This window comes from Zalophus californianus, chromosome 5 (genome assembly GCF_009762305.2).
Source record: "Zalophus californianus isolate mZalCal1 chromosome 5, mZalCal1.pri.v2, whole genome shotgun sequence".
Classification (NCBI taxonomy): Eukaryota; Metazoa; Chordata; class Mammalia; order Carnivora; family Otariidae; genus Zalophus; species Zalophus californianus.
Genome location: NC_045599.1, coordinates 49,446,638 through 49,460,341, shown reverse-complemented (window position 1 = coordinate 49,460,341; position 13,704 = coordinate 49,446,638). Strand labels below are relative to the sequence as shown.

The window sequence follows — 13,704 nt, the reverse complement described above, 5'->3', positions numbered from 1 at the left end:
CAAAGGAAAAGACTTCCTAATATTAATTACTGTTTGTCAGTTGTTCAAAATAATGTCACATTTTAGTTTGTGTTATATTTGAACCATGACTGTCTTATCCAGGTTTTGTATTTCTGGAGTTTCTAATTACTGTTATTTTGTCTTATTGTGAAAAAAATGATTTTTTTTTTTTTTTACCAAATGATCAGTATTATCCATTTCCTTAGTCTTTATATCTATATCTAATGGAATATATTCCATTCTTCTTTGGAGGCATTTTTTTTTTCTTCCAATCTGTTGGTTAATTTCTTGAGCTATTGTACATCTCTCATCTTGGGATTCTTTTTTCCTAGTTAGTTCTACATCTTCCTCTTTCTGAGTTTACATCCTTGTTTTATTGGAGAATATCTTCAAGTAATTATGTCAGAAAATGTATCTGAGAAGTAAAATTTCTGAGTCCTTGCCTATTTGAAAGTTTATGTTGCCCTCATATTTGGTTAATAATTTAGCTGGATGTGGAATTCTGGTTTCAAAAATCATTTTCCTTCAGAACCATAGATGGTGGAATTAGGAAAGGGAAATATGGGGCATCAAATTTATGAGTATGGTTTTATGTCTTAGGGAAGAATTTAAAGATCTTTTAAAAAATTATCATTGATTCATTTTGGGTGGCAGATAGAAGTCTGCTTCTTGTTCTTTTCTTTTCCTTTCCTAAGATTTTTCCTCAGTGAAAGTGATATGATCTTCTCTTTATCATTCCTATTTTAAGAATTTTATAATAATGTGTTAAGCTGTGGATCTTCTTTCCTTATCCTTATTTTATATTTAATGGATGCTTTCAATGTAAAGACACACCTTCAGTTTAAAGAAATTAAAAAAAAAATATTTCCTTAATAATTTTCTCTTCCTGTTCGCCACCCCCTGCCTTTTTGTAATTGGTTCTTTACTTCCCTTGTCTTTCTCTTTTTCCTTCTTTTTCTTTTTTGTTCTAAGTTATATGAGATTTCTCCAATTTTGCTTTCTTTTCCTTCAGTTGATTTAAAAATTACAAACAGTCATACTCCTGACTTTCAAGAGATTTTCATTTTTGATTGTTCATTTCTTTACATTTTGTTCTTATTTCTTAGTTATGTCCATAGTTGCCTTTCTATATTTTCCCTTATTCACTCATCCATTCACCAAATACTTATAAGTACCTATATATAATAGGCACTGATCTAGGTGCTAGGAGGACAACAGTGAACAAAAGAGAAATTCCTGTCATCACCAAGCTTACATTCTCGTGGAGGAGATACACAATCAGATAAATAAAAATCACAGTACGTTGGATAATGATAAGTTCTAAGGTGGAAAAAATATTGAATGAAGACCGAAGGAAAATGAGGGAGGGAAGCTGACATCTGAAGAAGAGGATTTCCAGGTGGAAATCTTAAAGTATGAAGGTGTGATCTAAGAGTGTTGGGGGAACAGCAAGAAGATTGCCCTGGCTGGAACTCAGTGAAAGAAAGGAAGTGTAATGGAAGGTGAGGTTAGAAAGAGAACTGGGGGCCAGATGGTAGATTTTAGAGGACACAGGATTAAATCAATGATGATTCCAAGCTTGAGGCCTGGGCAACTAGAAGAAAGCAGCTATGAGTTGAGATGAGAAAGACTCAGGCATTAACTGAGTTGGAAAACCTGGAGGAGGACCATACTGTGGGGAGGTGTATATCTTAAGTTCAGTTGGACATGTTAAACTTGATATGTTGTGTAAGATATTGGATATGCAAGTCTGAAATTCAGGAGAGAGATATGAATCATGGAGTTATAAATTTGGGAATCATCAATATAGAGATGACATTTAAAGCCAGGAAATTATATGAAATTGCTTGAGGGAGGGGGGAATATAGAAAGAATAAAGAAGAGGTTTAAAAAAAAAGAGGTTTAGGGAACTGAGCCTTTGGGCACTCCAGGAGGTTAGGGAGGTCAGAAAGATGTTGAAGAGACAGCAAAGAACAGTGGGGTAAGGAAGCTGAAGGAAAACCAGACAAATATCCTAGAAGCTAAGAGGAGGAAGAATTTATTTCAAGAGAAAAATGCTGCTGAGTCAAAATAAGAGGACTGAAAACTGACCATTGGATTTATCAATGAGGAGGTTGTTGCTGACCTTGACAAAAGCGGTGCTAAAGTTATGGTGGCATATGGAAAATAGGCAAAAACCTGAAAAGGAATGGGAGAAAAAACAGAGATCTTTTAAAGACTTTTGAAAAAGTAAATGATCAGTTGCTCAAGGCAGAGTAGAATCAGAGGTTTTGTTTTGTTTGATAAAGATGGGAGTGATTATGTAGAGAGAAGGAAAATTTCTCAAGTTCATCTATAATAAGAGGAAATAAAACAGATTATATGATCATGAGGTGCATGTAGGCAGGTATTTGTGTTGTAGGAGTTTGCAGGAGGTTGTACGATGTTTATTGGAATGGAAGATGGCAAGATGAGTTATTAGGAGATTAAGAGGAGGTGAGAAAGTATGGAATATTTATCCAGGAGAACAGGATACTGAATGTATTAGAGAAACATAGTATAATTGCTGTGAAGCATTAAGGGCACTGTTGAGATTATGGTTATGAATTTAAAGTGAGACTAGTCAGCATCTCAATGTATTTTCCTCTGGCTAAATGAAGCTGCAAGGTTGCAGGCCCAGAGGAGCAAAACTGGTTTGATCAGAGTTGTGGGTTAGCCAAAGAAATTCTGTGAAGGGAGAAAAGGGCCAGGGAATGGAAAGTGGAACTGAAGGTGGATTAGGAGGGAAGTGAGGACATGAAGTAGGTGGAGGATAATGAAAAAGTGGTAGAATCATGAGGTCTTGGTGGGTATAAAAGGACTATCTCATACAGTTGGGATACTAGAGGGATAGTCCTAGAAAGATAGAAGAATGGGATACTTGAAATTGAGATTTTGGCAGGGTTGCAAGTATTGAAAATACTGAGCTCCAGGGTTTGACTATGGGTATGAGTCTAAGATAAATGAATGACAAGGTATTTGATGGAGAGCAGGTCAAGGGACTGAGAGGGCAGGGGTTGAAGGACCCATATATGTCAGTAGTCTTTAACCTGGGGTCCATGAATGGAATTCGGGGGGGTTTGTGAACTGGAACGGGGATAAATGACATCTTTATCTTTACTAATTCTTAACTGAAATTTAACATTTCTTTCAATTATGAATATAGATAACAAACCAATAAAGTAATAGCTGACCCCAACAGAAATTATAGATATTTTCATGTCATGTTACAGTTTTGCAGGTTCTTCAAAATACTATTTATGTTAACCACCATTGTGAAATTGTGATAGTTTTTAGATCCACTGCAGATCTTTTTATTTAAAGTATTAGAAAAAGCCATATGTGTTCTTATAGTACATTTTAAAAAATACTTTGATAATGGTATTTCACTACAATGGTTTTCTTTATAATCCTATATATTTTTTCTGTACTTAAAATATTATTCTGAGAAGTAGTTCTTAGGCTTCTTCCCCACTAGATTTCTAAAGGGATCCAGGGCACACACACATAAATTTTAAGAACCTGTGACTTAAGATAGTGAAATCAACCATTATTTCAGGAGTGGTATTGCAGAGAGTGACAGTGATCCAGAAGCTAAAACCTTGAAAGAATGAGGAAAGTGCCTGTGGGTCATTAGGTAGCTGCAATAGCAGAGGGAGCCGTTGATGGCATGAGATTAGAAACTGGCAGGGTTTTTTGTGTTTTGTTTTTGTTTTAGAGGAGGAAGAGAGTGAGAATTGTTTAGAAATGGCAGTGAATCACAAGGACACTTACCCTACCTCCTGGTCCAATAGGAGGCATAGAGGAGAGGAAGCAGAGGATCCACCATCCCAGAGGATTGCAGGGAATAAAGAGTGTCATTTAGAGAGACCCAGGTGTTTGAGCAAGATGAAGTGAACTTTCACAAATGAAGCTGAGCATGAGTTTGAGAAGGCACAATGGAAGTGTTTTAAATGGTGGAAGGGGAGAGGTAGGAGATGGGGTCAGAAAACATGATGCACATAACCAGAGGGGGGATAGAATCCAGGGGATAGGTCTTGGGCTTCTTGTGGGGACTGGCATGTCAGGGAAAGGGGGCATGATGATATTCATCCTCATGGCCTGAGGCAGACCGTGTAGAGGTGAGTGCGGATGCTGAAGGATGCAAGAGGGAGCAGGGCTCTTGCTAGGCATGTGCCGATTTCAGGTCCTCCATCATCTAGCCTCCAGCACCTTTCTAATTTCATAATCATTTCCCCCTTTCTTCCCTCGAGCTGCAGTAGCTCCTTGCTGTTTCTCAAATACTGTAGGCGTGCTCATACCTCATTGCCTTTGTTGTTATTCCCACTGTCTGATCTGCTCTTTCACAAGATATCTGTTTTACCTGCTCCTTCACTTTGTTCAGGTTTCTGTACAAATGTCACTTTATTAGAGAGGATGTCCCTGACCATCCTAAACAGTTTATATAATTCTCTCATTTCTGATTGCTCTCTGTCCTCTTACCTTGCTTTTTTTTTTTTTTTTAACACTTAACACTACCTGATTGATCATTTATCTAATGAATGAATCCCTTTTATCTTGGTCCTCCCACCAGAATGCGAGCTCCATCATAGAGCCAGAAGTTTGTTTTGTTCACTACTCTATCTCCACTACCTAGAATAGTACTTGCCATGTGACAGGCACTCAGAACATCCTTAGTGAAAGGATAAGTAAAGTCAGAAACAAACCTCAGAGGATAAGGGGATTATAATATAGTGCCTCCAAGCTCCAAAGTCAACTGAAGAGTTGGTTACTTAACTTTGCTTAGTCTGTGTTTCTCATCTTCAAAGTGGAGCTGATAGTACTACTTACTTCACAGAGCTATTAAGAATAAATGAGATAATGTGTATCAACATCCTACAGAGTACCTAACACTTAAAATCTCTGGATTTTTTTCCCAAGTCTTTCCATACTTGAAATTAGAGATTTTGTTTACTTACCACACTACTGACTCTATTTTCCCCCAGCAACCTGAACTTCTTGTCTCGGACCTTTCAACATCCTTCTGCCCACAGGTTAGCAAGGTATGACTTTAGTGCTCTACCCTGCCTGGGCAGTACTCTCGACCCCCTTCTTACAGTTCTCTCTTACCAAAACTTCTTATACATGCCCTATTTTCTGTAGGACCATGCTCAGTTTGCTATCTCATTGTTAATCTTCCTGGTAGAGAAATTCATGCTCAGGTATTAGAGTGTGTTAATGGCATATTATGTTATTCCTGTCAGTATTTGCATTTAATTTAGGGACTCATATCCTTAAAGTAAAGCAAACAATGGTGAAAATAATGTGAAGTGACTAAGGCCTGCTTTTTTGTTTTTTGCATTTAGATCATTTCATATAGGTGCCTGCCAACTTCATCTATAAGTTAGAGCAACTCTGATTATGTCTTATCTTTCTTTCCAAACGTGTGATACTTAACATGAATTTCCCCAAACAGAAGCATAGAGATTTAGATTCAAAGGGACCTTAGAGATTATCTGGACCAGAGATTTTCAGCTTTTTTCTTTTTAAAGCAGCAAGACCCTTTTCTCAAATGAAATGTTATATGGAAACGTACTATATAGATTAATAAAAGCACAGCTGATTGCTAAGCCCAGGAATCTAAGCCCTATAGGTCTCCCTTTGTTGTCTGGGGCAATCCCCTGAGGGCCCTTCCCTGGAACCCTTAGGGCTCCCCAGAGTGCTGTTTTAAAACCACTAATTTACACCAACCCTTTCATTTTTCCAGCTGAGGAAATACACCAAGAGAGTTTGTGTTTCACCCAGTGTTACAGGATAAATTAGTTGGATTAAGAGCAGTCCTCACATGTGCCATACTTAAGAAAACACTAATAGACCAGTATGGAAGTTCTTATTTCTAATACAGATAACTTTTACTATCTCATTTCTTTTAATCAACCAACTTTTATTTCGTCTTCATATTACATATGAGACACTTTCTATGGTTATCACTGATACAAAGATTTAGAAACATAACCTTTTGCCTTAAAAAAGCAAATAGTATAGTTGGGAAGATAAAATATGCAGTTGAAAAGTTATACCAAATGTAAATATAGCTTCCAGACTTGAGATGTAGCAAAGAAGTGTGACATTAATTAAAAATAAATTAACATAACATAATAAAATTAAAAAAAATAAATGATATCAATCATAAGCTCTGTTGGAGCTCTGAGGAGGGTGAAGCTACTCCATTTGGGCTAGAGAAAGGTTTAAAAAGGAACTATGGTTGAGCTGAGTAAAACTTGGCTATGTAAATAGGTGTAAGGAATATATCATATGAATAAGCATAGCTTTGTGTGAAATACAGCTCCTTCATTTATCTCTATATAGTGTTGGGGAAGTTCTTAACCTCTGAGTCTGTTAGTGCATCTGCAAAATGGAGATATATAGGATATATATCAATTAAGGACATATTAATTGGTGTGACATAAACTTTAAAATGTCCATTGTTTATCACAATAGAAATTTATTTCTCCTTCATATCAAAGTCTATGCTGGACAGCTTTCCATGAAGTCAGTCAGGGACCCAGATTGCTTCTCTTTCAACTTCTGCCTCCCCGAGGTAGTTTTTCAGAGAGAATAGAGAATTTTCCTTGGGAAGGTTTTCAGGGGATGAGCTTGAAAGTGGCATATAGTATTCCACTCCTTTTCTATTGGCCAAAACTTAATTACAGAGCTGTCCCTAAACACAGAGGATGTAGTTAAGCTGTGTGCACAATTTGAAAAGGAAAAAGGTCTTAGTGAACACATGGAGGTCTCTGCTACCTCACAGAGTTTTGGGGAGGATTGGAGGAAATAATGTATGTGACATGCTTAATACAAGGCATGCATGGCATGTAGAAGATTTTAAACATCCTTTTTAAGGTATAGGTAAATTTATATAATGTTTTGCTGGGTATAGATAATCCACTAAATTTCTATTAACACGTGTTTTAACTTCTTTTTGGAGAGGTATCAACTTATTTTTGACTTGTGGTAATGATAATTGATATTTAAAATGATTCTTCTTGCTAAATTCTTTGTTTCTTCTTCTTTTAGCATGGCGTTATTGCTACAGAAGATGAAGAATATTTTATTGAACCATTAAAGAATACCACAGAGGATTCCAAACATTTTAGTTATGAAAATGGCCATCCTCATGTTATTTACAAAAAGTCAACCCTCCAGCAACGGCATCTGTATGATCACTCTCATTGTGGGGTTTCAGGTGAGTGTGTGGCTTTTACAAAGTGTATTGTATTGTATTGCCACTGTCTTTCTTCCGACATCTATGGAAAGGTGAATGATAGAATGATAATGATTTGCATGAATTAACATGAATTTCCCTAAACAGAATCATAGAGATTTAGATTCAAAGGGACCTTAGAGATTATCTGGACCAGAGATTTTCAGCTTTTTTCTTTTTAAAGCAGCAAGACCCTTTCTCAAATGAAATGTTATATGGAAACGTACATATTATATAGATTAATAAAAGCACAGCTGATTGCTAAGCCCAGGAATCTAAGCCCTATAGGTCTCCCTTTGTTGTCTGGGGCATTCCCCTGAGGGGCAATCCCCAGAGTTCTTTTAAAAGATGTCACCTATCCAAATGCCATATGACTTCACTCATATTTGGAATTTAAGAAACAAAATAAGGAAAAAAATGGAAAAAAAAAAGACACAAAGACCAGACTCTTGAATACAGGGAACAAACTGGTGGTTGCCAGAGGGGAGGTGGGTGTGGGGGTGGGTAAAATAGAGAAAGGGGATTAAAAGCACACTTGTCTTGATGAATGCTGAGTAATATACAGAATTTTTGAATCCTTATGTTCTATACCTGAAACTAATATAACTATATGTTAATTATACTTCATTAAAAAAAGAAAAGAGAAAAAAAAACTACCTTCCTTTTCAGTGGGAAAAAAAAAGATGTCACTTATCAATAGTTGGGAGCTCTTTGAGAAGTCCTTAAAATATAAGTCTGTGTAAAATTATTCTTTCTTAGAAGGAGAACCAAACCCCACCCTATTTTATCCAGGTAATAGTTATAATTTTCAAGCACAAGTGTTGCCTAGTACTCTGTGCTGTTTGGTTAGCCTGATGTTTTTATGCTAATGGTGAGATGTTAGACACTTGTGTAAGATTTGAAGAGTCTTAAGGTAATATTCAAAGGCAGTGTTAGGGTACCATAGAAATACATAGCAGGGACAGCAAATCTAGACATTAGTGGTCAAAGAAGGCTTCGTGGAAGAAGTGACTTCTAAGCTGAGGCCTGAGAGAGAAAGAGAAGGTAGCTGTGGAGAAGTAGAGGGAACAGTGGGTGGAGTGTTCCATATAGAAGAAACAGCATTTACAAAAGTCCCGAATCAAAAAGTAGAATGTCACATTTCAGTCATTGCCAGTTCATAGAACGGGTTATTAGAATGTGGGCTGGAGGGATGGGGTGAATTTCCTACGGGTGAGGAGTGGCCCTGAGAGATGAAACTGAAGTGACAAGGAAGGCCAAGACACAAAGGGCTTGTAAACCATATTAAAGAGTTTGTTTATCCTAAGTGTGCTGGAAACCCATTGAAGGGTTTTAAGCAGGAATTACATGATCAGATTTGGGTGTTAGAAGTATTACCCTGGCAGTCCTGTGGAGACTGACTGAGAGAAGAACAAGACTAGAGGTGAGGGGTTAGGAGGCTGTTTAGTCTAAAGATTAGAAAACTTACAGAATAGAGGATATAGCTTGGCATAGTAGAAAGAATATGGGCTTTGGTGTAGCTTTGGACAAATGAACCAACCTCTTTAAATACTTTTTTGAACACACATTAGTTGCTCAAATTGTAGCTATCATTATTAATGAGATGACTGTTTCTAGTATTTAAAGAGCCATTATATTAAAAAAAAAAAAGATTAGGGGCACCTGGCTGGCTTAGTTGATGGAGCATGCAACTCTTGATCTTGGGATTGTGGGTTTGAGCCCCACATTTGCTGTAGAGTTTTTTTTTTTTAAATAAAATCTTTAGGGATGCCTGGGTGGCTCAGTTGTTAAGCATCTGCCTTTGGCTCAGGTCATGATCCTGGGGTCCTGGGATCGAGCCCTCCATCGGGCTCCCTGCTCAGCAGGGAGCCTGCTTCTGTCTCCCTCTCCCACTCCCCCTGCTTGTGTTCCCTCTCTCGCTGTGTCTCTCTCTGTCAAATAAATAAATAAAATCTTTAAAAAAATTAAAAAAAAATCTTTAAAGGCGTGCCTGAGTGGCTCAGTCGGTTAAGTGCCCGACTCTTGATTTTGGCTTAGGACGTGGTCTCAGGGTTATGATATCAAGTCCTAAGTTGGGCTCATGTGCTTAGCGGGGAGTCTGCTTAGGATTCTCTCTCTCCCTCTCCCTCTGCCTCTCCCCGCCTCTCTCTCTAAAAAAAAATTAATAATAATAAATAAAAATAAAATCTTTAAAAAAATTAAAGATTCGATTTGTTCTGTGTAGTTCTCGTAGGTTGAACCAGGGGCAGGGTATTTCAGTATTTCAGCAGGTTTCAGCTTAATACAAAGAAAAGTTCACCAGCAAGTAATTTTAGAAAAAAAACGGGATGAGTTCAACAGGTAGATTTATAAAAAATAGAATGGGTTATTTTATGAATTAGTGAATGCTTCACTGTTTTGTTTATATCCATATGCTTCTTGGGCTCCTTTTCTTCTTCAAGTTTAAGTGTTCTTGGGAGTTCTTTCTTCAAGTGACTATTTTCATTCTACATACTCTCTTCTTGAGTAATCTCTGGGATGTCCTTGTTGATGAAGAGTAATTGGTACTAGAAAAAGGCCACTTCAAGTGAAGCTGCTTAAGGCATGAAATAAAATTTCATAGGAAACAATGAAAAATATTTTGATGGGTCTTTGCATTGAGTAATGAAACTAAACATTATGGAAATAGTTTATCTTATATTTACCAAATTTAGGCTATAAGTACAACTTTTTTTTTTAAGATTTTATTTATTTATTTGACAGAGAGAGACACAGCAAGAGAAGGAACACAAGCAGGGGGAGTGGGAGAGGGAGAAGCAGGCTTCCTGCTGACTGAGCAGGGAGCCCGATGCGGGGCTTGATCCCAGGACCCTGGGGCCATGACCTGAGCTGAAGGCAGATGCTTAACGACTGAGCCACGCAGGTGCCCCTATAAGTACAACTTTATATAAATTCTTGAAAAACTAGGATTCAAATATTTAGTTGTTTATTGCAATATAATTTTCCCATCATTTTTTCCATAACATGACATCCTTCACTTCATGATCGTAAAGATGACTTTTTGCAAAAATATTTAAAAATTTCACTGTATTCTGAAAGATAACTCTTAACCTTAGATATTCAAATTATCCTCTTTTGAAGTGCCCCATCTTATTATTCACTGGTCTTACTGAGGCAGAGCCTTCTTTTCCAAAGGTTGAGGCATGAATCAAATAGTTCAGCAAATCTACTCTTATTGCCAACATAAAATCCTGCCCTTGTTGAGGAAGATTTTCTTCTTTTACAGTCTCTCCCCCTGGATTACTGTGCTATTTGCAAAAAATAAAGCAGGTGAATGAGATATTCTTGAATGGCTGAAAAATCTTGAGTGAATTACTATGACTATTTCCTCACTTTTAACCTATTCACTAGTCATTTCTGTTACCTTTAACACCAGTCCATTTAGTTCAGACCCTTGTTATCTCTTGCCTGCACCACTGTAATGACTTTCTAACTGGGGTCTTCCTGTCTTCAGCTTTGTTTTTGTCTTTAGTGGGCTGTCTCCTACATCTGGGTGTATTATACTTCTTTCCTTCCTCTCTTCCTTCCTTCCTTTCTCTTTTTCTCTCTTTCTTTCAAGATTTTATTTGTTCATTTGAGAGAGAGACAGAGAGAGTACAAGCAGGGGGAGAGGCAGAGGGAGAGGGAGAAACAGGCTTCCCACTGAGCAGGGAGCCCGATGCGGGACTCAATCCCAGGACTCTGGGATCATGACCTGAGCCTAAGGCAGACGCTTAACCAGCTGAGCCACCCAGGTGCCCTATATTATATACTTTCAAACTTTTCACTGGCTTCCCAAGAGTGGAAAATCAGTAGTAGTTCCCTAAGTTCTATAGGAATATCACTAAAAAAAAGTATTTTATGTTTAATAACTTTGGGAAATGTCTGGTTAAGAACTACTGATCTTCGAACCAGGAGAGATGATGGACTCTGAAAAACAAACTGAGGTTTCTGGAGGGGAGGAGGGTGGGGGGATGGGTTAGCCTGGTGATGGGTATTGAGGAGGGCACATTCTGCATGGAGCACTGGGTGTTATGAGCAAACAATGAATCATGGAACACTACACCAAAACAAATTATGTAATATATGGTGATTAACATAACAATAAAAAAATTAAAAAAAAAACTACTGATCTTAATTATGATACTGTTTTGACAGCATAATTCAAGTGACATGTACATTTATAGGGGTTAATTGCCAGTTAACCTGTTATTGGGAACTCAATTTTATATCAAAATATAAGATAGAAAAACCCTTTTGAGAGTGGGCATATTTATCTCATATTCAGATATAAATTTCCCATTCTAATTAGATTATGTTATCAATTTCAAAATAAATAATAAAAAATACCTGTTTTTTGTAGAAAATTTAGAAAATATGGGTAAAAAGAAAAAAAAGGAAATGAAAGTTGCTCTTTTATCACTATCCAGGGATAACTGAATGCTCTTGTCCATTGATGTAGATATTATCATGTCTCTATACTTGTATTGTTTACTTATGTATTTATTAAATAAATATTTAGCATGTATGTATCAGGCTTTTCTAGGTGTTGGGATGCAGCAATAAATAAAACAAGAAAAGTCTCTGCTCCCATGAAGCTTATATTCTAATGAAGAGAGTTAGTAAAAAAAAAAGCAATCAAGCCAACAAGTAAATACATGGCCATCTATCAAGAAGTAATAAGTGCTACTAGTGAAAAATAAAGCAGGTCAATGCAATAATTTTGAATGACTGTATATATTAAAAATATTTTGAGACTGGGGCGCCTGCGTGGCTCAGTCATTAAGCGTCTGCCTTCAGCTCAGGTCATGATCCCAGGGTCCTGGAATAGAGCCCTGCATCGGGCTCCCAGCTCCGCGGGAAGCCTGCTTTCCCTCTCTCACTCCCCCTGCTTGTGTTCCCTCTCTCACTGTGTCTCTCTCTGTCAAATAAATAAATAAAACCTTAAAAAAATATTTTGAGACTGATCAAAAATTTAAGATCTTATTTCAGATGACAAAGAGATCTATGAATTTGGTTTTGGGGGAAAGTTCTTTATTGTATGTGTTTATGGAAGAATGTTTTCTTTGACATTCTAAACTCTATCCAAAATTAAATTGAGCATATGTAGTAAGTATCATTTGAATAACTACTAATCTTTGTTTTGAAACAAGTCAGTTGTGTATTCTATTTTAGACTAAACAATGTGTTAGTTACAGATCATTAAGCTTAACATTAAGCAGCCAATTGACAATTACAGAATGTAGATATTGTTTCATAATGATGCAATCATGCTGGATTAATTTAATTTTAAAAGTGAAACCAGATATCTTGATTACATTTATTCATTGTGTGTGTATTTTATATATATATATATATATCTCAGACTACAAATTCTTTGCGTGTAAGACTCTTTCCATTTATGAATGTCCATCAAAGACATTATATATACATTTATCTGATGAAGTGATAACCAAGCAAACCAACAATTTAAAAAGCTAAAAGTCTGAAATTTATGAAAATGATAACAGTAGCTACTTTATATTGAGTGCTAATGAGAAACACCATTGCTGTGTTTATTTTGCCCAGTCAAGTCTATTTCTTTTCACAAATACTTTAAATAAATATAAGGAGAAATTGAATGGATCAGAAGAGTGAAAATGATCAAAATAATGGAAATCAAATTCTATATTTAGACAGTTAGGCTGTCCATCCAGAGGAAGGGAAAACTAGGCATGATTTGAATACATGAGTGGTTTTCTGATCTTGACTGAGCAAAAAAAAAAATTAGAATTATGTTAATGCAGAAAGGATTTTGACCATTTCATAACAATATTACCATAAATTCAATGGCTTAAACAATATACTTTTATTATCTCAGTTTCTGTGGAACAGCAGTTGTACGTGAATGAGCTAATCGACTTAGCCTCAGTCAGGACTGGATTCTCATCTGGAGTCTTGACTGACGAAGAATCTACCTTCGTATTCCCATAGTTGTTGGCAACATTCAGTTCTTTGCTATTAAAAGGCTGAAAGCTTTAGTTTGGGGCTGGTTTCTGCCAGAGGCCATCTGTAGCTCCTTGCCATGTACAGTTCACCAAATTGGTTGCTTACTTCCTTAAAGCCAACAAGGGAAAAACTCTAGTAAGAAAGATGCTACAATATTATGTAACATAATTATGTACTCATATGTATGTATTCATGTATATCCCTTTATCTTTGCTGTCTTCTCTTGGTTAGAAGCAAGATACAGGTCCCACCCACACTAAAGAGGAAGAGATCACATGAAGTGTAAACATTGGGAGGTCATGGGGGCCACCTTAAGAGTCTGTCTGGAATAGGGGAATACTTACTGGCTGTCTAGAAGTTATACTATTGAAATAAGAAGTAATATGTCTCTGCCTCTCTTGGCCTTTAGGAATAAAAATACTCAATTTATATGAGCT

General features: G+C 36.7%; 1 protein-coding gene across 1 annotated transcript in view; it reads left to right on the top strand.

The window, feature by feature from the left end:
• ADAMTS6 (ADAM metallopeptidase with thrombospondin type 1 motif 6) overlaps positions 1-13,704 on the top strand; it is a 295,386-nt gene that overhangs the window by 3,549 nt on the left and 278,133 nt on the right. The window contains exon 3 of the mRNA XM_027606633.2: positions 7,075-7,243. Within this exon, the coding sequence (XP_027462434.1) occupies positions 7,075-7,243 (169 nt within the window). The remainder of the gene's footprint in view (positions 1-7,074; positions 7,244-13,704) is intronic.